At 41.9% G+C, this 24,340-nt stretch overlaps 1 protein-coding gene across 1 annotated transcript in view; it reads right to left on the bottom strand.

Moving 5' to 3' along the window:
• Positions 1–24,340, bottom strand: part of MGAT5 (alpha-1,6-mannosylglycoprotein 6-beta-N-acetylglucosaminyltransferase) — a 232,462-nt gene that overhangs the window by 91,404 nt on the left and 116,718 nt on the right. The window contains exons 4-5 of the mRNA XM_077829937.1: positions 14,691–14,767; positions 13,019–13,108 (exon numbers count right to left, since the gene is read on the bottom strand). Coding sequence (XP_077686063.1) covers positions 13,019–13,108; positions 14,691–14,767 — 167 coding nt within the window. The remainder of the gene's footprint in view (positions 1–13,018; positions 13,109–14,690; positions 14,768–24,340) is intronic.

The following is a 24,340-nucleotide window of genomic DNA, read 5'->3' as shown; positions in this document are numbered from 1 at the left end:
GCACAGCCCACTGGCACTGGAGACAAGGAGGCTGAAGGTGCTGTAGGCTAGGAGAAGCACGTTGCACAGCAGCTGCGGCAGCTTCCCCTACTCTGCAAGCACAAGGGGCGCGGGCTCAACCATTGGCTTGCCCACTCCACCCCTTTCCCCAAAACCCGCACCCTTAACCCACCTCTTCTTTCCCCCACCCTTTACTTCACACGCCATGTCCTCGCTCCTCCCCTCTCCCTGCTCCCTCCTGCCCACGGCAATCAGCTGGCTTGTGGTGTTCAGGAGGCAGGGGGGAGGAGCAAGGACACAGTGCGCAGGCTCCCCCGCCATCTGCTGCCTCCTGAACACTGCAAGCCCGCTGCAGGAGGCAGGGGAGGGAAGGAGGAGGTGCACTGTGTCCTTGCTCCTCCTCCCTCCCTCCCTCTTGCCTGAGGCAATCAGCTGGCTTGTGGCACTCAGGAGGCAGGAGGGGAGGAGCGAGGACTCTGTGCGCAGCCTCCCCCCTCCCTCCCCTGCCTTCTGCCCGCGGCAATCAGCTGGTTTGCAGCGTTCAAGAGGCAGAGGAGGGAGCAGGAGCCTGCGCACGAGTCCTTGCTCCTCCCCACTCCCTCCTGAACACTACAAGAACAGCTGATTGCCATGGGCAGGAGGCAGGTGGAAAAGTGGGAAGGTGCTGACCCATGGAGTCTCCCAGAGGGGCATAGGGGAGCTGATACGGGGGCTGCCAGCTGTGGACAAAGCAGGCAGCCATATGACGTTACAGCGAAGCATTGCACAACTTTAAATGGAGCATGTTCTGTAATTGAGCAGTGACGTAAGATTGAAATAACGTTAAGCAAGAAGACGTTAAGTGGGGAGTTTCTGTATCATTCCCCCATCCTTCCGCCCACTGCTCCATCTCCAATGTCTGGTCACCCTCACCCCTCTATTGTTCCCTCCAGCTTTACCTGCTCCTCTTTCCTTCTCTACTACAACCCCTCCCCACCTCCAGCTGCTCTCACCAGCACAAATCTACGTCCTGTGTCCACATCTTCCTCCTCAATTCTGGTGACCTTTGCCTCCATCCTGGTTCCGCTCCTCTCCCCGTCTGCACACCAGTCCCCCAACATCTCATGCAATATCTTACGGGACCATACTGTAGTACATTTATAAATTGTATATATACCCACTGTGGGACAGGGATTGTATGCAACTTGGAATGCAGGGTGGGGGTCGGAAAGAGGGGCTACCACAGCTCCTCCAGGAACTAAAAACAATGGGTGGTAATTAAGGTGAATCACACAGGTTGTAAACATATCCAGAGAGGTACCACCCCCTGAGAGGTTTACATTTAATGTTTCAAACTGGACTTTCCAGAGACCACCATGCAAAGAAAAATCTTTTGGCATAGAAAGGCAGAGTTTAAACTGACACAGGGCTTTTTTTGATTCAGCAGACAGTCCAACCCTTGCATTAGGGTTGGAAAGACTTTGGCTTAGTAGTGCCCCATAAGACTAATGGATGAAATCTGATGAGCTTTTAGCATGTTTCCTCACAGAAAGTTGGAGAGGGGGATGACAAGTATCCTGCAAAGGACATGTTGAAAGAGTAATTGGAGAGGTAGGAGGAAAACCAAGAAATGAGAGAGTCACAGAAGCCAAAGGGAAGGAGAAGATTTCAAGAGGAAGATGTGTCAAAGATGGCGGAGGATGGAGTACTGGATCTGATCTTTGGCTAGGAAGAGGTCATTAGAGACTATGGCAAGGCAATAGGCACTGACTGTGTGTGCTGCAGGGCTGGAGCACCCACAGGGAAAAATTTGCGGGTGCTCTGCACCCACTGGTAGCCAAACTCCCCCCACCCCATCCTCCTCCTCCGAGCGCAGCATCCCAGCTCCTCCCCTTCCTCCCCCGCTAGCGCTTCCCATCCATCGCCTAACAGCTGTTTGGCAGCACTTAGGACTTTCCGGGAAGGAGGGGGAGGAGTGGGGACGTGGTGCGCTCGGGGAGGAGGCGGTAAAGAGGCAGGGGAAGGGCAGCGGGGAAGTCATCACCTATGGGCAAGGTGGTCTCAATGAGTGCAAGGGATGGAAGCCAGGTTAAAGAGGGTATAGGATGGCTCAGGAGGAGGAGAACTTCACACAGCAATTGTAGACAGTGCAGTCAGTGAGCTTATAAATGAAGAGGAGAAGGGAGATGGGGTGGTGCTGGCTGGAGAAGTAAGTGCCATCAAGGGTGGGATGATTTTAAGATTGGAGAGACTAAAACATGATTGTATTGTGAACAGAAGGAGCCAGAGGAGTGAGAGAGGTTAAGGAGAAAAGTAAGGGAGGGGATGAGGATGGGTTCCTGGGAGATGGTATGGGGTCAGTGGGGCAAGTGGAGGGATTTGAGGAGGAGAGCAGATAAACACCTGTATCTGTGATAGAAGGGAGAAGAAGGTGTTGCAGGGGGGTGGGGTGGAAGATAGATAAGAGACAGCAGGGAAAGAAGGCTGAGGGTTTGGAAGTCATGGAAAGGTCATGTGACTGTGTGGTGGGGGAGGGGCTGATGGATAATGATAAAGAGAACGGGTGATGGGCAGAGAGGGAGAACTCAGGAACAGAGAGAGCAGAGAAAGGGAGAGCACAGTGACTGGTGAGGACCAAGCCAAGTGAATGATCTCTTTGACTAGCAGGAGAGTTGAATCAGGGCTGCACAGCAAAAGAAGAGATGAGGGCAAGGATACTTGCAGCTAAGGGGTCAGCAGGGTTATCAACATGGAAGTTGGAGTCACTGAAGACAAGCATGAGAGGAGAGATTCATGAGCTGAAATCAGAGAGGAAGGCTGATGGGGAGGAGTTAGGTGGATGGGGACAGCAACATGGACTGGGGGAAGAGAGAATGTACGATACAGAGCTGTTCAAAAGAGGAAGAGTGGAAAGGGGGAGGCATTGGCAGCAGCAGGAACAGGTCTGATCCAGGGCAGAGTTTGTTAATGGAGATGCTTCCATAGAGAAGACAGCTGCACAAGCAGCCTCAGATGAAGGATACAGGTTTGTATGAGAGCCAGGAGCTAGAGAGGGTGAGATATGAAGAGGTTGCAATTGTCACAGTTTCTGGGATTAGTGCGCCTTTGGTCCTCTCCGGTCTGCCTCGAGGGCACCCACTTAAGGTTTCAGGCTCTCAGTGGCCTGCCTCTATCTCTCTCCAGATTGGGGATATAGGTTTGCAGTCTCTATGCAAACTGTTATTCCCCCACCTTTATTCCCCAGATGGCATGATCTGGGTCCAGCATCTGTGGTTAATCTCTCTCCAGGGGCTATAATAGGGTACTTTGGTTACAATGAACACAAAGCAAAATACATTTCTTCTTAAAGGTGAAAGCATTAAAGAGAAAACAAAAACAATAAAGGTCCTATACACATGCTAATTATTAATGTCTGTCTGCAAAACAAGACCTACAATCTTGGTGTCACTTTTGATCCCTCTCTCCGCCTTTCCTGCAGATTCTGGCCAATGCTAAATCCTACTGGTTCTTTAATTATCTCCAAAATTCATCCCTTTCTTTCTGTTCCAGCTTCCAAAACCTTGATCCTTGTTTTGTCATCTCTCACCTTTGCTGTTACAAACACCTTCCTTCTTGCCTCACACACCTGTGCCTTGCACTCGCAAGTCTCTCAGCATGCTACTGCTAAAATAGTCTTCCTGACTGGCTGGTTTCATCCCTCTCAGCTTTCATCCCTCTCTTCCTAGAATCAATGTACAGACTTCCTCTCTCCTTCAGGGTCATATGGGAACCCAAATACAGGCCCCAGTCTGTCCAGGTTAATGCAGCTACCCTCGAGTCAGAGACTTCATTGGTGGCAGAGGAGTGTTTAGCAGTCAGCTCATGCTCAGTATAACTAAAACTGAGCTCTTAATTTTTCACCCCAAAATTCTCCCTACCACCTTCTTTCTTGATCACTGTGAACAACACTACCCTCTGGCCTGTCACTTAGGCACCATATTCTGCTCAGACCTCTCTAGGTCCTCAATCAAGTCTCTGACTCAAGGGTACCTGCATTAATCTGGACAGACTGGGGCCTGTATTTGGATCCCCATTGCTTTTCGTGTGTTCAAGGGACCCACATGAGTAATGTTTTCTTGGGCCTTCCTCTTGGCCTCAGGTCCAATAATTAGGGTTATCAGAAGGTGACCAGTACTAGGGTGATGTGGGCTTAGCCATTCTCCTCCCTTCTTCTTCCCCCGGGAACAAACTGGTGTGCCCCTTTTAGTACAGGCTTTTGGTCTTCCCTTTGTGCCCTGCACTCTATGTAGGGTCTTGCTAGTAAGTACGAGTCAGCTGCCTCTGCAACAGAAGCTGGGGATTTCTCTCACACAGCTGGGCAGATACCATAGAACTGCTCCTGAGCAGTTAGATCTACCAACTTGTTATGCTTCTGTCCCTTTACTTTTTATCCATTTCCTCAAATAATCCACCATTTTATGAACATAATCCCTGTGATCTACCAGCTTTATTGAGGTTTCTAAACTTTAAGTGATACACTTCTGGTGTGACTTGACCAGTTAAAGCTTTATGGCTACTTCACTTGGATCAGCACCAGACTGTCTCTCTCTCTAAGCGTACATCTTACTTGTTCTCAGTCTCTGTGGGTGAATCATTCAGATCTCATTGCTCCTTATGTTCTGAGAGTAGAGATCTCATCCTGTCCTCATTTTTTTCTGTAGCATTTAAGCCACATTCAGTACAAGTTTTTCCAAATGTCTTTTGTTATTTTTGATGTATGTCTCTGGTTTTACTCATCTTCTCCTTCCTCTGTTCCCTTATTTCCCTTACCCGAAATAAACAGTAAATAACAAACAGCAACCTTTTTCTTTGTTTCCAACCTTCTCGTGACATTCTCAGTATCTATATTATCTGGTATATAAGAGCTAGGAGTGTGACTTCATGTATCATTATATAATGCCTGCATTTGTAATGTTCACTCCATGCATCTGAAGAAGTGGTGTTTTACCCACAAAAGCTTATGCCCAAATAAATCTGTTAGTCTTTAAGGTTATTGAGAAGTTGGTGTTACAAGACTGCTCATATCAGAGATGTGGCTTATCTAAGTATGCCCTGACCAATCTCTGTTTCAGACGTTGGAAATAGTTGTGTTCAACATTTGGCCAATTATGACTACCCACTGTAAGGAGTATTCAGCCCCCCTTAGCAATCGCAGATGGCAAGCTAGAAGACTGTTTGGCTGGCTAATACAGTAGAATGAAATGTACAACTCATACAGCCAGATTTGGAGCACTCTGAGGAAGCAGCCACTTTCTGGATGTGGCTGTTACAGACCTCAGTTACTCAGGATACCTTTTAAAAAGGAGACAGCAGCAGCTGAAAGCATATGGTCCATGACTGAGCTACCGTATGATTCTGTTGCACACATTTATGATAATTGCAGCCTTTCCCATTTTCTTGATTGGCATTTGTATTTTGATCTTTAACTGACTGGAGAAGAAATGCTAAGAACGGAGAAGTAGTGGTGTATGTCTAGTATGTGAATTAAAAAACAAATCCTCCACTGTACTTTTAAGTCACACATTACAGTAGTATTTAAGCGACTCACAATCGTTAATGTATTTATTCTCAATACCCGTGAGGCAGGGAAGTGCTATTATCCCCATTAAACAGAGAACTGAACTGAGGCACAGAAAGGCTAAGTGACTTGCTCTAAAAATCACCCGCCACAAATTAGCCTTAGGGAAAGTTTAATTTCTTGAAATTGAACACAGATGTTCCTCTCCAATGGCCCCCCAACACGTAGCCACATTACCTATCATGAGAGCGTCTCTGTAAATAACTGCCTTTCAGAAAAGTTCAAAAGGTACTTCTTAGAATACTTTGCACACCAGTGGCATCAGGAGGACAGGAACAGTGGGTGGGCCACGGTTTTCAGGTGGGGCAGCCAATGACGGGTGGGCGGGAGGGATGGCAGGAGGGATTGGGAGAGGGGGCAGGAGGAATCCAATGCCCTGGGGAGGGAGGCAGGAGAGATGGTTGGCCGCTTTCTTCCTACCCCCTCCAACTAGCCCTTACTGCTCAGCAGGCAGCTGAAGAGAAGGCTGCTCAGGACACACAAGTTACAGAGTGCACCCATAGGGCGGAGGGGGTCGAGCTCCATCCATCTCTCCTGCCCCTGGCTCGGTGTCTGTTAACCCAGCCACATGGCACATCTCTCTCCTGCCGGCGCCGTGTACTATTGCCCCAGTCTCCGACCCCATTGTTAGGGGCCGGAGACCAGGGCAGCAGTGTGTGGCGCCGGCAGGAGAGGGATGCGCCATGTGGCTGGGCTGATGGACACCAAGCCGGGGTCAGGAGTCCCAGCCTGTGGATTCGGGAGGCCCCAGCCCACCCAGGCCCACCCATGGCTATGCCCCTGTTGCACACACTAGTGATCCAACTTAGATGCCCATTACGATAGTATTTGGGCATCTAACATTTGTTAACATTTATCCTCAACACCCCTGTGAGGTAGACAAGCACTAGTCCCATTTTACAGATGGGAAACTGAGGCAGAGAGAGACTAAGGAAATGGTGGTGGTGCAAGGAACTGAACCCAAATCCAAGGCTAATATGCTCAAACTACTGAATCATCCTTCTCTCCATGAGATATTGAATATGGTTATCACCTTCTAGTGGCCCACTAAAGGAGTGTCAGATATGCTTTAGGCACAAAGTGTTACAGAAATCCGCTGACGTTATGGCCTATTCTTTCCTTCCTATAAGTCTCAGACTGAAATGTTATTTAACCAAGTTTGTCTGAGTAAGGGCATATCCTTCATGACACTATTTTGACATTACCTAACAGCTGGGAAGAAATACAAATCACCTCACTCACCTCAAAGCTATTGGCGGGCTTCCAAATGAAGCAAAAAGGCTGCTTCAGAGATGGGATTAGTGCCCGCATAGGAAAGTGAGTAAACAGGTGAAGACTAAAGGGGGCTGTGTGAAATAAAAACTCAGCGGGCAATGAGCAAAAATATTTACTTTTTCATTTGTTTTTTTATTTTCCTTACAATTTTTTGATGAGACCTGTGATTTTCTAATGGAAATACAGTTTTTCCACTGAATAAATCATGAATTTCCAAAGATACCATTTTGCCCAGAAGCAAAGTCATTCCTGAAACTCATAGCTGAATCAGTGACAGTACATGGTAAAATTTTGGTGTTTTGACCAATTGGTTATTTTGAAAATGTAAGCGAAAAATTATGTTGTGAAAAACAAGCCAATTTTTTTTTAAAGGGTGAGTTTTTATCCCAAAGAAATAGACATATTTAGTCCCTAATATCTAGAATCGTTAATTATTTTTAAACTTAGGGGAGCAACTATTTTCAGTATCCTAGAAAAACAACTTCAAGTTATCATTAGGATATTGAAAACAGCTGCTCCTCTAATTAATTCAATGAGGGTTTATCTTATATTCTAGATCAAAGGGTCACACTGTTTCATTACAACACAAACAGGAGACTCCAATCTAGAAAATAAGATGTTTCATTTGGTACTAAGTAGCAGTTGCCCTTAATAGTTTTAAAAATAATATAAACTAACAGAAGATATCAACTATTGTATTATGTCATATTATGACAGTAACAGTCGTGCACAATACAACATGACTTGACATGTCATTATGCAGTATTACTATTGATATGTATTGACAATATAAAAATAAAAAACAAAATAAATTTCAACTTAAAAAATTCATTTTGAAATGCAATCCTTCCAAAGCAAAATATTCAAAAATGGAATTTCTAATTTAAAAATTATTTTTTGTAACGAATGCCATTGAAATTATCATGATTTTCACAAACAAAATTGGTTTTGTCAAAAATGTTCCAACCAGCTCTAAATCCTAGGTGTGCCTCTAAGTTGCCGGGTGACTTTGGGCAAGTCACTTCACCTTCCTGCTCCGGTTTCACAGTCTAAAGTGAAGAGCGATATGCAGGAACTTTTATAAAGCGTTCTGAGATCTATAAATACAAACCATATTACTACTGAAGGGGGTTTCATGGAAGCAGTGCATTCTGAGGAGAGATCTAAAAAAAGGTACACACTTGTCATACGAGATTACAGAGGCCGTTAGAGAACAAGGGGAGAATATACTCAGGTCTAATACATATATGTTTTGTCACTTCCAAAATATTGGCACATGTATAATCAATTATATTATTTCTATATAGTGATCTTTAAGGTGGAATTGAAAAAACCTTTAAAAAGCAACGTTTTTTTTCCTGCTACAGTAATACATTTTAATATTTTAAGGTGGCTGCCCTCTTCCCTCTACCCATCACTCAGAGTTCTGTAGCCAAATTTATCATTCAGCTTTTCACCCGTATCATAAACCATCAATTCTCCATCATGGCCCACTTTGACAAATTACTCTGTGCAACACCATTTCCAAGTTATCTTTAGCAGCCAACACAGCTCATAAATCCAAACCATCGTAGTGGTTATTTGAATTTCATTTCATGCTTGCATTCACAAACATTTAAGCTTTCAACTTTTGCTGTTGGGCATTAATCATGGGATTAAGTATGCTGAATTTGAACTCAAGGTTAATAGCATGTTCAACCAATATTAGTTTTACATACTGTCAAGGGAGAACTCTAAAAGCAAAGACTTTCCGTCAGTTCTTCCCTAAATACAAAAAACAAATTGATGAGTAAAGAACTGTTCTTCTGTTCTGCTATGAAGCACAAAAATCACACAAATTCATCAGTGTTACTTAAAAAGTCATTTGAAATAAAAGTCTGCAAACAGCCTAAATCCTTGCCAATCACTTAACCTCTTAAGCTACCATAGTAATTACAATGGAAGCAACATGTACAAATTGATATTAGAAATATATGTTGTCTTGTACAAGACTGATTGAACAAATCTCCTCTTTGAGTGTAAGGAAAAATAAATTAATTTTCCAAAATATTTCAGGTAGCAGAAAAGCCTATTTATAAAAATAGAGGGAGATTAAACATATCTAAAATTATATATTTGCATAAACTTTTTGATAGTGCCTTACACTCATAATGGGTTAATTATGTAATTCGTAAATGATTCTGTTATATTCTACCTTATATCCAAGGCATCTATAAATGTATAGTTACCTAATGAACCTTAGCCACCTCACCTACCATTTAGGTTACATGCACATTCATCCTTCCAGATGTGAAAGGCTGAAAAATAAGATTTGCCCTCCCCCCCAAGAACACATGCTGCATAAAACCCATCTTGCTTCATACCCAATACAATAGCTTAATATTTTATTTATTAACCGTATCTTATTTGAAAGCAATGGTTCACCAAGACACATTTGAGTCACAAATTATTGAACTCAATGCAGGGGTGAAGTTCTATGGCATGTGCTGTACATGAGGTCAGACAAGATGGTCTAATGGCCTTAAAATCTGTGAAAGTGTTTCCAACGAGGTGTGATGATCCAGGGCTGGCCATCTGACTCGAACTACATTTGTACTATAAACTACAATGAGTTTCATAGTCTACGTATTTCAAAGAGTATGGTCTTTGACAAAGCTAGGAAATGCTGTAAGATCTGCAAGGGTTAGAGACTATTAATGTACTATACTAAAAGACTTTAAGAAAACTGCTTGTTGTAGCATTACCTAGGAGGGAAGAGATCTCTCACAAGTACCAAAGTGTTAATAGGATATAAAAATATTACCTTAATGAACTGTGATGCAAAAGGTTTGTATAACATTTAATACCGGAGGTAATTAAATTCGCCATGGTATCTATCTGCAGCCTCTCTCATTTCAAGTATATACATATACAATGGAAAAATCAAACACTGCATGATACTCACATTGACTTACACTACTTTAAAGTCCTTAAAAGGGGCATAAATAATGACAAACCAACAGATGTTGAGATACTTGGGAAGTTGTAATGGAACAGGGAACCTTGGAAATAGCTTAAGATAAGAAGTGTGTACCAAAAAGAGGAAACAGACAAGGACCAGAATGATACATAATAAAAGGTATAATTGCCCTTATATTACAGGTAGGGCTGCGATTTAGTCATGGAGGTCACGGAAGTCATGGAATCTGACTTCCAAAGACCGCCGTGACTTCAGCCAGCAATGGCTGGGAGCTGCAGGGTCACTGCCAGGCGGACACCCCCAGAGCTTGGAACTGCCAGCGAAGGGGGACCCTGGAGCTCCGAATCCCCAGGGGTTGTGGGGTCCCCTGGAGCTCCCAGTCTGTCCACAGCTACCCAGGCTCCCCATTTTGTCATGGATGTTTTTAGTAAAAGTCAGGGACAGGTCACGGGCTTCCATGAATTTTTCATTATTGTCCGTGACTTGTTTGTGACTTTTACTAAAAATACCCATGACAAAATCTTAGCCTTAATCATAGGGGAAGTAAGACCATCTGAAGACTGTACACAGTCTATCACAGAATTACAGGTAAGGTGTTCTGCAGCTGATGGTAACTGTATGCTTCTCTGAATATGTGCTGTCTTTACTAAGTGTTAAATCAATAAATCCATCCAAAGCTGACTCATCTAAGGTTTGTTATCAAACTAATCCAGCCTCAAGATTAAACAATCACAGTTAAAATTGTTATCAATGATTGCTTATCAATTAATTGCTCATTGATTATTGACAAATTATTGATCACTGATTATTGATTACCAACAAGGTTATAATGGCTCACAAATTAAACATGAGCCAACTGTATGACGCAGTTGCAAAAGAGGCTAGTGCCATTCTGGGGTGTATTAACTCACATGTAATAAGCAAGGGCTGGTCTACACTAAAGCTATAAATCGACCTAAGTTATCTTATGCTTCTCAGGAAGGTGGAGTACAGAAGTCAACGGGAGAGCGCTCTGCCATTGATTTTAGCTTGTCTTCACCAGACCTGCTAAATCGACAACTCTGCATCGATTGCAGCAGTGCCAATTTAGCTGTTAAGCATAGACAAGCCCTAAGACATAAAGGTAATCATCCTACTCTACTCAGTCTCAGTCGGGAAACTGTTCAGTTTTGCAAAAAGAAAAGGAGTACTTGTGGCACCTTAGAGACTAACCAATTTATTTTAGCATGAGCTTTCGTGAGCTACAGCTCACTTCATCAGATACATACTGTACATAGCTGTAGCTCACGAAAGCTCATGCTAAAATAAATTGGTTAGTCTCTAAGGTGCCACAAGTACTCCTTTTCTTTTTGCGAATACAGACTAACACGGCTGTTACTCTGAAACCTGTTCAGTTTTGGGCACCCAACTTTAAGAAAGATGTGGACAAACTGGAGAGAGTCCAGAGGAGAGCAACAAAAATGATCAAAGGTTTAGAAAAGCTGACCAATGAAAAAAGGTTAAAAAGTTGGGCACATTTAGTCTTGAGCAAAGAAGACTGAAAGGGGACTGGATAACAGTCTTCAAACACATTAAGAGCTTTTATAAAGAGGAAGGTGATCAATTTTTCTCCGTGGTCACTAAAGGTAGGATAAGAATTAATTGGCTTAATCTGCAGCAAGGCAGATTTTGGTTACCTATTAGGAAAAGCTTTTTAATTATAAGCATAATTAAATATTGGAATAGATTACCAAAGGAGGTTGTAGAATCCCCATCACTGGAGTTTTTTAAGAATAGGTTGGATAAATACCTGTCAGGGATGCTCAAGGTATACATGTCTTGCCTCAGAAGATGTAGTTGACCTCTTGAGGTCCCTTCCAGCTCTATATTTCTCTCAGCAGATCTGAAAGCTCTTTACAAGCATGAATGATTGAGGCTCACAAACGCCCCTTTGAGGTAGGCAGCTCATTTTATAGATAGGGAATGCGAGATAGAGAGAGATCACGTGACTTGCCCAAAGCCACACGAGAAGTCAGCGACAGAGCTGGAAAGGGAACTTTCCCTGCCACACAGTGTTTAGCCAGCAAATTATACCTGCCTTCCAGAAGGGCAACAAAGAGTGGTAACAACATGGGAGGAAAAAACAAGCTGGAGACAAAAGTAATGAAAGACAAAGCCTTAAGTTCAATGCAAAAAAAAAAAAAACTTTAAAAGAGAAAAACCAAAACCAAGCACTCAAGAAACCTTGGCTTACAAGATAAAGGAGATACCTAACACCTGTAATGTAGTATATAGGAGGAGAGAACAACTGAATTCCATAAGGAGAAAACCCTTGAAAGCATTTCATTAATTAATCTTCATCTGTTCACTTCTGGAAATTTTAGCCTTTTTACCACATCACTGCCTGGAATCATTAGAGAGCTGTTATTAATAATTGGCAGATTTAATAGAGAACAATGACATTAAATCGAATTCAGAAAGTATGAAAGGCCAAAGACTTGACAGAGTCGCCCTCGAGAATTTTGGTGAAAGCTACAAACTGAATTTGAGGTGGTGCTGGGCTCTGGCTCTCTCCAGGTATTGCTTCTGGTACACCTTGCACTAACTAACCTGGGCTGCATGAGAGCAATGAGATGAGACTTGCAATGAATTTTCAGGACCTTCAGCAAAAACTCCCTCTTTGAGCAAAGACTGAGTTTCAACTGTAGAGGATACATTACAAAAATAGTTGTGCTTCCCAGGAAGTCACACCCCTTAGTTTTACAATCTAAGTATTCTCTGGGTTTGCAAAAGCCTTTTCCAAATCTCCCAGAATCCACTGCTTCAGGAATCTGTATTGGAAACTAAGGGATAGATATCAAGAGGGCTATGCACCTACAACAGCTGATTAAAGCACCATGTGTGGGGTAAATTACAGATGAAACAGGATGGTTAGTGTGGACTCATTGCACAGTTGCTGCTTAAATCAGTACAATCCCACTGATATTGTAACAGTACAATTCTCTAAGGCAGACATACCTAGGGAGCTCTAAATACTAGCAACTCCCTTTGGAATCATTTTAGTTTCTCTCTATCTCCTCACAGAACTCCTGTAAAAGATCTGTTCTCCTTTTCCCACATGAATTGTACAAGTAATTATCCATAAATACTGAGACATTTTAGTGCTCCCTTACTGTAGGTTTCATGCACTTGAAGATAGACTTACTGACCTCACTGAGGTAAATAAAAAAGGAGCACGTAGACCCATCCACACCGTAACTTGCATAACATGGATCCGATCGCCACATATCTTTCATCCACTGAAACAAAACAAAAATAGCCAGTCTGTTAGGTTTAAGGCTTGTGTGTATCCGTTAACTTTAAAAAGCCATGTTTTCATCAGAACTCAATTTAGGAGGGGGAAAAGCTATGTCAATAGATGAAACAAGATTAAAATCAGTAGTGACAGAAGCTGTGGAAACTGTACTGCAGACTATAAGAAATGAGTTGATTATCTCTAAGCCACTAATGCTAGGTCACTACACTACACTACACGGATGACTATATTAAGCGCTAACTGGCAGCCAGATAACAGAGACCAAAGACTGAATGGAGACTTGCATACACTCTCCAGATCAAGATAGAGGCGTGCTGGTGGCAGGATGTTGCTTACATACCTCTGAACATGTTGCACTTGTTCTATGGTCAAACAGATCACTTCAGTCCCCAGTGCTATCAGTCTGGCGTCTTTACACAAGTAAAGAATTCACTTAAAAAAAATCTTTTAATGAAGAACTACCTAGAACTAGTTGTTCTGGCAAAGTCATCAGAAAAAGTAACCAAAAATAAATTGTTCTTTAGGACTATAAATTAGCAATTTAGCATTCAAATGACAAATTGTTTAGCAGTTTTGCAACCAGTTCGTCCATGTTGTTCAAAACTGAAGTCACCGAGCTCATATAAGCCAGGGAGAGTTTGATTTTTTTTAAAAGTGAATTTACAATAAATATCAATATTTATTTCCCAGTACTTTTATTGATTTAGTAGAAAATTTTAAAAAAATCTCACATTCCAAGGATATAATCAAAATATATATCACATCTGAAACCATTTCAGAAACAAATTTTTATATTTCATTTCATTATATTTATATATATATTATATATATATTATATTTAATTATATTTAATATTTATATGTATTTTATATATATTTTTATGAATGAAGCAAGAGGAATTTACATTTTTTAAAAACACTAATCAGTTTCACTGGCCCTTCAAGTTACAATTTAAAAAAAAAATGAAAAATTCTACCAGAAAATATGTATTACTGACATTTTTCAATGTTTTTGGGTTGAGTAAGAAATGGACAGTTTTCAGTATTTGCTAATTAAAATATATATAAACAGCCAACAACAAAGTAGGCACTTCAGAGATATGGCAAGGACCTTGGCCCAATGGGTTTACCATCTATGGTTCTGGTTGTGCACAGAGTTCAATGGGATTATTCATGTGTATATGATTATTCACATACCTAAACTTGTGTAGGACTAGGGCCTAAATATTTTTTGAATTTCATCTGATGTGTAGTCAAACTATTAAGGGACAGAATACCAATACACAACAAGCCTCCCAAGTACTATAGGACTCTATTTGGTGTTTTATCCCATGCCTTAACAAGGGACATCATCCATTTTCTTCCAGCAGTAATACTACAATGGCTTCAGGTAAGGCGTGCCATAATGGCATGTAATCTTCTGTACTTGTCTTCTGTGAATTCTTGTCGTTAATCTCAATTGCTTATCTCTATAAATCTACAGCTGTTTCAGCAATGGCCTCTTTCAACAGATGGGATTTTAAAAACATAACATGTACGCAGAGATTAACAGAAGACCACACTTACCTTTATTTTGCCCTCGCAGTGAGGGAAGCCATCCATAGGAGGCAATTCACACTGTTCCTGGGCTCCATTAATGAGATCTGAAGAGAAAAACCAACAGAACATAACTGTAATATTGATTTACACTTTTGGCAGACATACTAAATCCATCCCTTTGAACTTCTGAACCACCACCCAAACTCACTAAAGAAAGAATATTGTAGTCTCTGTGGCAGCAGTAAATGAATAAACTGCAAGTTTTGGTGTCAGTAACAATAATGCTGATGCACAAAGTAATTTTTAAAACTCCTGTTTAATTTTGAACTAAGTAAGCACCTTTCAAAATAATATTTGGACAACAGTAATAAACAGCAGAAAGTTTGGTATGGAATTAAATGGTTTTTCAGGTTACAACAATGGAGAAAAAAATAAAAATGTGATTCTTACAAGATGGTACTTGGCAATCAAAAGTACTAAGTCAAAAGAGTACCATTAAGGCAACTTTGGAGACACGTACTGACTGCACGCGGGGGGGGGGGGGGTGGGGGGGAGGGAGACTGCGTGATCCGGAAGAGAGACGGACAGCAGCAGGGCTGCTACAGGCAGCTTGGGGTAAGGGGGAGAGCCTGGGGCTTGTTCTGCCACTCACTGTCCTTTCCCAGACACTTGTTCCTGTCCCTGAGCAACCAAGGAGAGCAGCAAAAGAGGAGCAGTTCTGGCTGCCTGCTCAGCTGTTGCCCCAGGACTATGCACTGTAGCTGCTAGAAAACACGCCTGCAGTCTTCCCCCCAGCTCAGCCAGATGTGACATCTCAGCTGAGCTATTAGAAGCATGATGTGGCTGCCAAATGCATGAGTGTCACTTAGATGTGTGCCACGTGGCAGCCCTGTCAATGGTGTTATGAAGTACTCAAATACCTTTCAGACTCAGCAGTGGTTTCCTAACCAACCAACAGTAGCTATAGTCAGAATAAGAACCTTGTAGAAGCCTAACACCCTTCCAACAAACTTCCATTATCATCTCATTCATATCACTTCCTCGTGGGCAGTGAGGGTGGGGTGGGGGTGGAGGATCAGCATTCACGTCGCACTCCCTATCAGGATCCGGCCCAGGGAAGCTAATGATCCAACCAGTTGTGCATAAGCTATGATGAAGATTCCCCCTCTCTACTGAAACTCACTTACTGTCATAATACCAAGAGAAAATATGTTCACACAATAATACAAGTCAACAGAAGCATTCAAACCCCAAAGCCACATGCAACCAGGCACGCCCATATGTAAAAAATGAGTCATGTTTCCGTAATCTGTCCTTCCGTCCTCCCTATACTTCCTCTTTTGTCTGTCATTTGCATTGTATTGACCTGTCTTTTAATGGGTGTTTTTTGAAGCACATAACACATCTATGAGTGTTGTAAAATAACACACACATGCAGTTGTATGTACTTCTTTAGTACCTTTTATCTCAAAGAACTGCACACAAATGGGGGTGGTTTGACTAGTCACCTGTGGGATGGAACACAGCAACTACTGAACAGGGAACAACAATTTTAACCAGCAGTTTGAGACAGAAGACTAAGAAAATAGTCTCTCTTATTTGAGATGAGGTCCACAGACCCATGACGTTACTGAGTCTCTGCTATATACCATCTAGGAGGCAGACCAGAGCCACCAATCAATAGCAGGGGAAGAGCGGCTCCACCTTTGAAAAGCTCACCACTGAAGATATTTGCACAGTAAAGGAAGTCCACTGTATATCGGCAAGGAATCTTAAACTAAGCATTAAGACTAAATAGTAGCAATCCTTCTGCAGATCAAGGAATTAAATGAAAAACAAATAGAGTACCAATCAGTAATTCAAATTTTTTCTGAAGTTAACAACCCATTAGAGTGTGTTGGATCTGTAGGCCTCATTACTCCAAGAAGGGAAAGTTCCAGGTAAAGCATGTATAAAATGTTCCTAATCCAATTGAAATTGTTGTGGGACTTTAGGTAGGTTAACTATAATAACCCAAGTTAAATTTAATCTAGGATACAGTGCTTAATACTTTTCCTCCTTCCAAAAACTGCCACAAGATATTTAAGGATTACAAGTGGGTAAAATATGGGTTTTGTAAAATCAGATAGACACTACCTCCTACAGCAGGATATATTATTGCACCAACCTGTTTAACTTTTGACTCAAAAAGATGAGTGCCACCATCTCGTATACTCAGGATGTTTTTTCTTTGTAACCAAGAGATCCCAATTTTGATACAAGAAAGAAACTTTACATAAACAGCTTTTCACAAGTCATTTTCCATTCAGGCCCATGAGCATGTAATTTAGTGATGGAAAATCTATGCAGAATAATGGATCTCCTGAGAAGTTCTCACTGAATTAGTCGACAAATTATGTACTGAAAGAGACATGCGGAACTTGGCGGCACTAATTAGCTTTTAAATTTTCTAAAACTACAGTCAAAATGTCAACCATTCATTCCAACCTAACGAAAGTCAAAACCTGATTTATTTAGCATTAGAGAAATAATGGAGAACACAGTTTCTCTATATTTTAAGGGTTTTTTTTCCTTTCAAATAATGACACACTCATATAAGTACATTGCGACTGGAAGTTATAATGAGTACAATATCAAAACTGGAATGTTTTCTGGAAAAGTATCTTTCTGTGGGGAAGAAGGTTGTATTTCTTTTAAAGGTACATTCCCATCTAGAATTTCAGTGCGGGTACTCACTGAATAGATGTGCTCATCCAATATGCTTCTGTTGGAGAACTTATTATACTGCCAAGCTCAAACATTCAAAATTAATGAGCCACGGCCTCGCAAAATCATGAGATTTCAATACTGCACAGCATTACGCACTTAACGGAGTTAGAACTAGTTTAAGTTTAAAACTTCACCGTTTTAGATGGTCAGGATTAAGGCGGAAAATGGATTAGCCATTCAAGATATGTATTTTTAAAATAAACACTTCTGCTTTCAGCAACCAATGAGGAATTGTAAAAAAGAGTGAATGAGTGAGAGCCTCAGAGTGGTGGGACATGACTTTAGCAGCGGTGGCTTTTTTTGATAGAAGAAAAAGGCAAGAGGCAGAAAGGCAAGAGAAGAGACTTCTACATACTGTAGATATCAGTTTTCCTTATCTGTCTCAAGTTCCTGAATTCCTGCTACTGAAGGAAGAACAGCAGGTATATAAATATCCTACAAAGATAAACACTGAAGATTACCACCACTCACTACTTTTGAAGACTGAAGGCCATTTTAAATGGACATTCATGGAGTATTCCAGTGTACCCCTGGGAAAGTATATGAAGAGCAAAGAAATGATGCACTATTTTTAATCTGCTATGACAAAAGGTCAGCATTTATTCTGCAGTGCTCTAATTCATATTTCTGGCTACTATATTCACAAGCAGAATTAAAGCAAAGAAGAAGGCAAGCAGTGAAAATTTGTTTTTAGAGAATGAAAGAAATCCTAACCTAGGGCAACAGCACTGATGGTAATCGCATTTCCAGTCCCTTTCCTCTCCTTTTTCTGCTGGCAACTTATCTGAATTGTTTGTACATCCCTAGATTTTATTTATATTTTACATCCAATTCCAACTGACTGCAGAGACACCTACTGGCAAGGGCTGAAGAGAAAACCTGAAGGTTGTTCTAATGCTAAAATCAGCAAACATTTGGGAGTTATTGCTTAAACAGTCTTTTTTTGTCTTCATGAACTCTATGTACTGTTTGTGCATCCCCTGCAAGAACAAAATGCCAAGATGCGTCATCTCTAAATTTAAACTATAGAACTAATTTCCAGGCATAGGGGGTGGGGGAATAAACAAATAGAAAAAGTCTGCATATAGCAACAGAAAATACTACAGTGATGACAGGGTCTCCCATGTGAAAGATTTGAAAGAACAGTAATTTTTAGTTAGAACAGTACAAGGAAAATAAATGGTGTATAGAAAGGGCCATTTAGGTGCTCCCTCTTTGCCCTTTCCCATAATACAAAAGAAGAGGATAGGATAACACACACACACACACACACACACACACACACCCACCCCCTTTATTGGCTAGGTGAAAAACAATAAGAATTACTACTCATCCTCCTGTTTCTGAGTATAAATTAATCACCTGCTGAGGTCAAGGAAGAAATGTAAACATCTAGTCATGTAAAATTGTCAAAGACAAAGGACAGATACTTCTGTATCAGACAGATGTTACATCATTGAAGGGGTATTGTGAAGCTATATAACAAAGGTTCGGTAGAGTAGAGGAGGTCTGCTTCCATCTGTCAATTTTCTAGATGGCAGCAGACCAATTGTGGCACTTGTTAAAAGCTGTCCAAGATGAGCACCCCAACTAGCTGACAGGATGCCCCAGAACTATCCAGTGGGGTGTGGCCTCAGCTCTTGCCCCACCATCACATGCCCACTGCAAGGGCTTGTGTGTTTCATACACAAAGCACGATGATTTAAAAGGAAATAATCAGCTTTAAAAAAAAGTGTCATATGAACATTTTTTATTTGCTATTAGAAACACCTATAACCAACAACTGGGTTTACAGGAAAAAATATTTCTGCTTTTCCCCCCAATACCTTTGTGCATCTGACATCTTTATAGCATTCTGTGTATGTTTCATTACTGTTTCCCTGTCCACAGCCAGGTTCCCTTTTTATTTGTGTGGACCTTTCACACAGGCACTGAAGGAAAAAAACACAACAAAAAATTTTCAAGGATAGTAGGTGACCTAAACTTTTTTAAAAAGGAGTGGACTTCAAGTTTATTGTGTGTTCATTAACACATTAACCAGTATGTATTGGCTGTGCAAGTGTGTACAGTGAGTGCATTTAGGAAGTTCATTCCAGATTTATAGATATTACCATTTTAAGTTTCAGAGTAACAGCCGTGTTAGTCTGTATTCGCAAAAAGAAAAGGAGTCCTTGTGGCACCTTAGAGACTAACCAATTTATTTGAGCATGAGCTTTCGTGAGCTTAAATTGGTTAGTCTCTAAGGTGCCACAAGGACTCCTTTTCTTTTTACCATTTTAAGGATACTCTGTATCCTTAAAATAGGAATACGGGCAGAAATGGGTGATATCTGTAGGAGCAGAATGAACTTTTTAAATGCAGCCATTGCACATTTATGAGAAAGATCCAACTTGAAAGGGACTACATTTAAGGTTAAAATTAAAGATTCACACGGGCCGCGTGTTTGAGACCCCTGTTCTAGAGCACGATCTCTCTCTCCCTCATGTGTCAGGCTAACCTCTGCAGATAAACCACACAAGAATATTAACTCAACCACTACCACCCTAGTTTGCTTCATCATAGCAACAGTAAAAACAGCCTGCAACGTTACAGACTTGTCAACTGGATGGGTCATTACAGAAAGTAAAATTATTTCCCCATGTTTATTCTCCCCCTCCCCCAACCGTTCCCCAGACAATCCTGTTAACTGCTGGAAATGGCCCACCTTGATTATCACTACAAAAGGTTTTCTCCTCCTCCCCCAGCCAGGCTCTCCTGCTGGTAATAGCTCATCTTAAGTGATCACTCTCCTTACAGTGTGTATGATAACACCCATTTTTTCATGTTCTGTGTATATAAATCTCCCCACTGTATTTTTCACTGAATGCATCCGATGAAGTGAGCTGTAGCTCACGAAAGCTTATGCTCAAATAAATTGGTTCTTCTCTAAGGTGCCACTAGTACTCCTTTTCTTTTTGTGAATACAGACTAACATGGCTGCTACTCTGAAAGTTGGCAGGAGAGACTCTCCCACCATAGCTTCGGCTATGCGGAGGTGGTTTTATTATGCCAGCTGCAGAGCTCTCTTCCATCTGCACAGAGCGTCTTCACCAGCTGCACCGCAGCTGCATCAGTACAGCTGCGCCTCTGCAGCATTGTATGTGTAGAAATGCCCTGAGTTAGTTTACCAGACCTGAAGAAGAGCTCTCTGGAAGCTTGAAAACTTGTCTCTCTCACCAACAGAAGTTGGTCCAATAAAATGCATTACCTCATTCACCTTGTCTCTTTAAACACCTGGCCACAGCTGCCTACAGAACACACTGCAGCAGTAAATAATATTTTTAAAAATTCATTCCCTACCAAGGCAAGTGGACAAAACAGGCAGAGTAGTTATAGCTTCAGTTGGAGATACTGTCCTACTTTATCACATAAGCCTGACAGAGGAGTGTCTCATAAAACTAGCATCTCTTGTGTGGACTGGTCCAGGCTGAGGCATCATAATCAAAAAGGCTGACAAAGGAGTTGCTGTCGTCATCATGAATAGATCGGAATATGAACAAGAGGCTGCTAGGCAGCTCTCCAACACCACTTTCTACAAGCCATTATCCTCTAATCCCACTGAGGGTTACCAAAAGAAACTACAGCATTTGCTCAAGAAACTTCCTGAAACGGCAAACCTGGTGGCTGAACTTTGTGACTTTGTCCTCACCCACAACTATTTCACATTTGGGGACAATGTATACCTTCAAATCAGCGGCACTGCTATGGGTACCCGCATGGCCCCACAGTATGCCGATATTTTTGTGGCTGATTTAGAACAACGCTTCCTCAGCTCTCGTCCCCTAACACCCCTACTCTACTTGCGCTACATTGATGACATCTTCATCATCTGGACCCATGGAAAAAAAGCCCTGAAGGAATTCCACCATGATTTCAACAATTTCCATCCCACCATCAACCTCAGCCTGGACCAGTCCACACAAGAGATCCACTTCCTGGACACTACGGTGCTAATAAGCGATGGTCACATAAACTCCACCCTATACCGGAAACCTACTGACTGCTGTGCCTACCTACATGCCTCCAGCTCCCATCCAGACCACACCACACGATCCATTGTCTACAGCCAAGCTCTACGATACAACCGCATTTGCTCCAACCCCTCAGACAGAGACAAACACCTACAAGATCTCTATCAAGCGTTCTTACACAACTACACTACCGACCTTCTGAAATGAATAAACAGATTGACAGAGCCAGAAGAGTACCAGAAGTCACCTACTACAGGACAGGCCTAACAAAGAACACAACAGAACGCCACAAGCCGTCACCTTCAGCCCTCAACTAAAACGTCTCCAACACATTATCAAGGATCTACAACCTATCCTGAAGGACGACCAATCACTCTCACAAATCTTGGGAGACAGGCCAGTCCTTGCTTACAGACAGCCCCCCAACCTGAACCAAATACTCACCAGCAACCACACACCACACAACAGAACCACTAACCCAGGAACCTATCCTTGCAACAAAGCCCATTGCCAACTGTGTCCACATGTCTGTTCAGGGGACACCATCACAGGGCCTAATCACATCAGCCACACTATCAGAGGCTCGTTCACCTGCACATCCACCAATGTGATATATGCCATCATGTGCCAGCAATGCCCCTCTGCCATGTACATTGGCCAAACTGGACAGTCTCTACGTAAAAGAATAAATGGACACAAATCAGACGTCAAGAATTAGAACACTCAAAAACCAGTCGGAGAACACTTTAATCTCTCTGGTCACTCAATTACGGACCTAAAGGTCGCAATATTACAACAAAAAGACTTCAAAAACAGACTCCAATGACAGACTGCTGAATTGGAATTAATTTGCAAACTGGATACAATTAACTTAGGCTTGACTAGAGACTGGGAGTGGATAGGTCATTACAGAAAGTAAAACTATATTCCCCCCCCCCCCACACACTGTTCCTCAGACATTCTTGTCAACTGCTGGAAATGGCCCACCTTGATTATCACTACAAAAGCTTTTCTCTTCCCCCCCGCTGGTATTAGCTCATCTTAAGCGATCACTCTCCTTACAGTGTGTATAGTAACACCCATTGTTTCATGTTCTCTGTGTATATAAACCTCCCCACTGTATTTTCCACTGAATGCATCCGATGAAGTGAGCTGTAGCTCACGAAAGCTTATGCTCAAATAAATTTGTTAGTCTCTAAGGTGCCACAGGTACTCCTTTTCTTTTTACGAATACAGACTAACACGGCTGCTACTCTGAAATCTAACAGAAGTGTTTCTCCTACTCTTTCCATAAGAGTACCACGGTCTACCAAAGCAACTCATCATTATTGATTATCCTTTGCAAGGCACATGATTCCAGAAACTGTTCTGCTTTGTAATCATTTGAAGCACACTTCAGTTGCTTAATTCAGATTTTTTAGGCACCCTCGTCTCAAACTGACACTCTCAAGCAATCTAACAAAACCAGTATTACCACGTTCTCATCTGTCTGCCCTGATCAGTATTGCAGACCCTTAGATTTGTTCGGTGTCCATTACCTCAGTACGGTTGCTACATTCACATTTTTAAATGTAAGATGTTTCCCTCAAACAGGGATCATAGTGGTGGCTCCCTAACCTACTAACAACAAAACTTCACCCAAGAATCAGTGAATTACCAACTAGCAACCAACTTTATGGAGAATCATCATTCCCATCCAGGAATGGAGGGGCCAAACCAAATAGCTGATTTCCAACGTGACCTAAAACTGGTATTTTCAGCAGAAGCAAATTCCAGAACCTAGGTCCTGCTACTACAAAGGTCTTTCTTCAGGTCCAGTCACTCCCAACTTTAAGGACAGAGGGAAGAACCACTGCTACAAATCACATCTGCTCTGATGACACATGGGGCAAGAGGCTGTCTTTGAGATACCTGCACCTTAGATCATATAGGGCTTTAAAGAGGATAAGCAGCAATACCTGGAGTGAAGAAAAATGCAGAGCTTAGCTTCAGCTTTACAATCTCCTGTGTCTAGTAGCACATAAGGCAACCATTTTTTTCCCACTGCTGTCTGTCCACAGCAAGATATTGGACTCCATCCACGATGACTGCATCCTTTCCATCTTGCAATAGGTTTTTCTTTGTCCTTCATGCATTTTCTCTCCTCCAGTTGAGAGCTAATCTAAGATGTATCTTGTGCTTCTGCCGGGGGGTAACCTGAGGGCATGGTCTCACCACCACAGCTGTCTGTTGACCTGTGCAGAGCAATACTTCCACATTGGTTACACAATCTCTCCAATGAATTCTTAAGATTCTTCATAAACAATGCTGGTGGAGTGCTTTCACCTTCACCATCCTGTTGTGTATTTTCACCATCTGCCACATTTCGAAGGCATACAATAGTGTACCATTGTACAATCTGATTTTCCATTGTAGATGTATCTTCTTACTCTTCCAGATGTCTGGCAAACAAACAGGAAAATGATCAACTTGCTTTGCCAATTCTTCCCTTCCCTTCCTTAGTGAGCGGGACATTTGCAGATACTGTATTTCCAATATAGACAAGTCATCAACTATTACATACTCTTCTCCATCAATCAGACATCTGCCAATATCAACAGCATTCACTCCTATCTCCATGATCTTCATCTTCTGCATACTGATACAGAGTCCCACTTCGGCCACTTCTGCTTGTATGCTCATAAAGAGTCTTTATTTCATCCAAGCTGGCATCCAGAATGACTATCATCTCCAAAAATCTAAATTCTGCAGCTTCTCTCTTGCTCAAACAATACCAGTGTCATTGGCAGCAGTCGTCACTCTTCTCATCATAGTCTATGACAATGCAGAAGAGAAGTGGAGAGAATACATAACCTTACCTTAACACCATGTAACAATCAAACTATTCCATGCCTCCAT

This window comes from Eretmochelys imbricata, chromosome 11 (assembly GCF_965152235.1).
Source record: "Eretmochelys imbricata isolate rEreImb1 chromosome 11, rEreImb1.hap1, whole genome shotgun sequence".
NCBI lineage: Eukaryota > Metazoa > Chordata > Testudines > Cheloniidae > Eretmochelys > Eretmochelys imbricata.
This window is presented reverse-complemented; position numbering and strand designations above follow the sequence as displayed.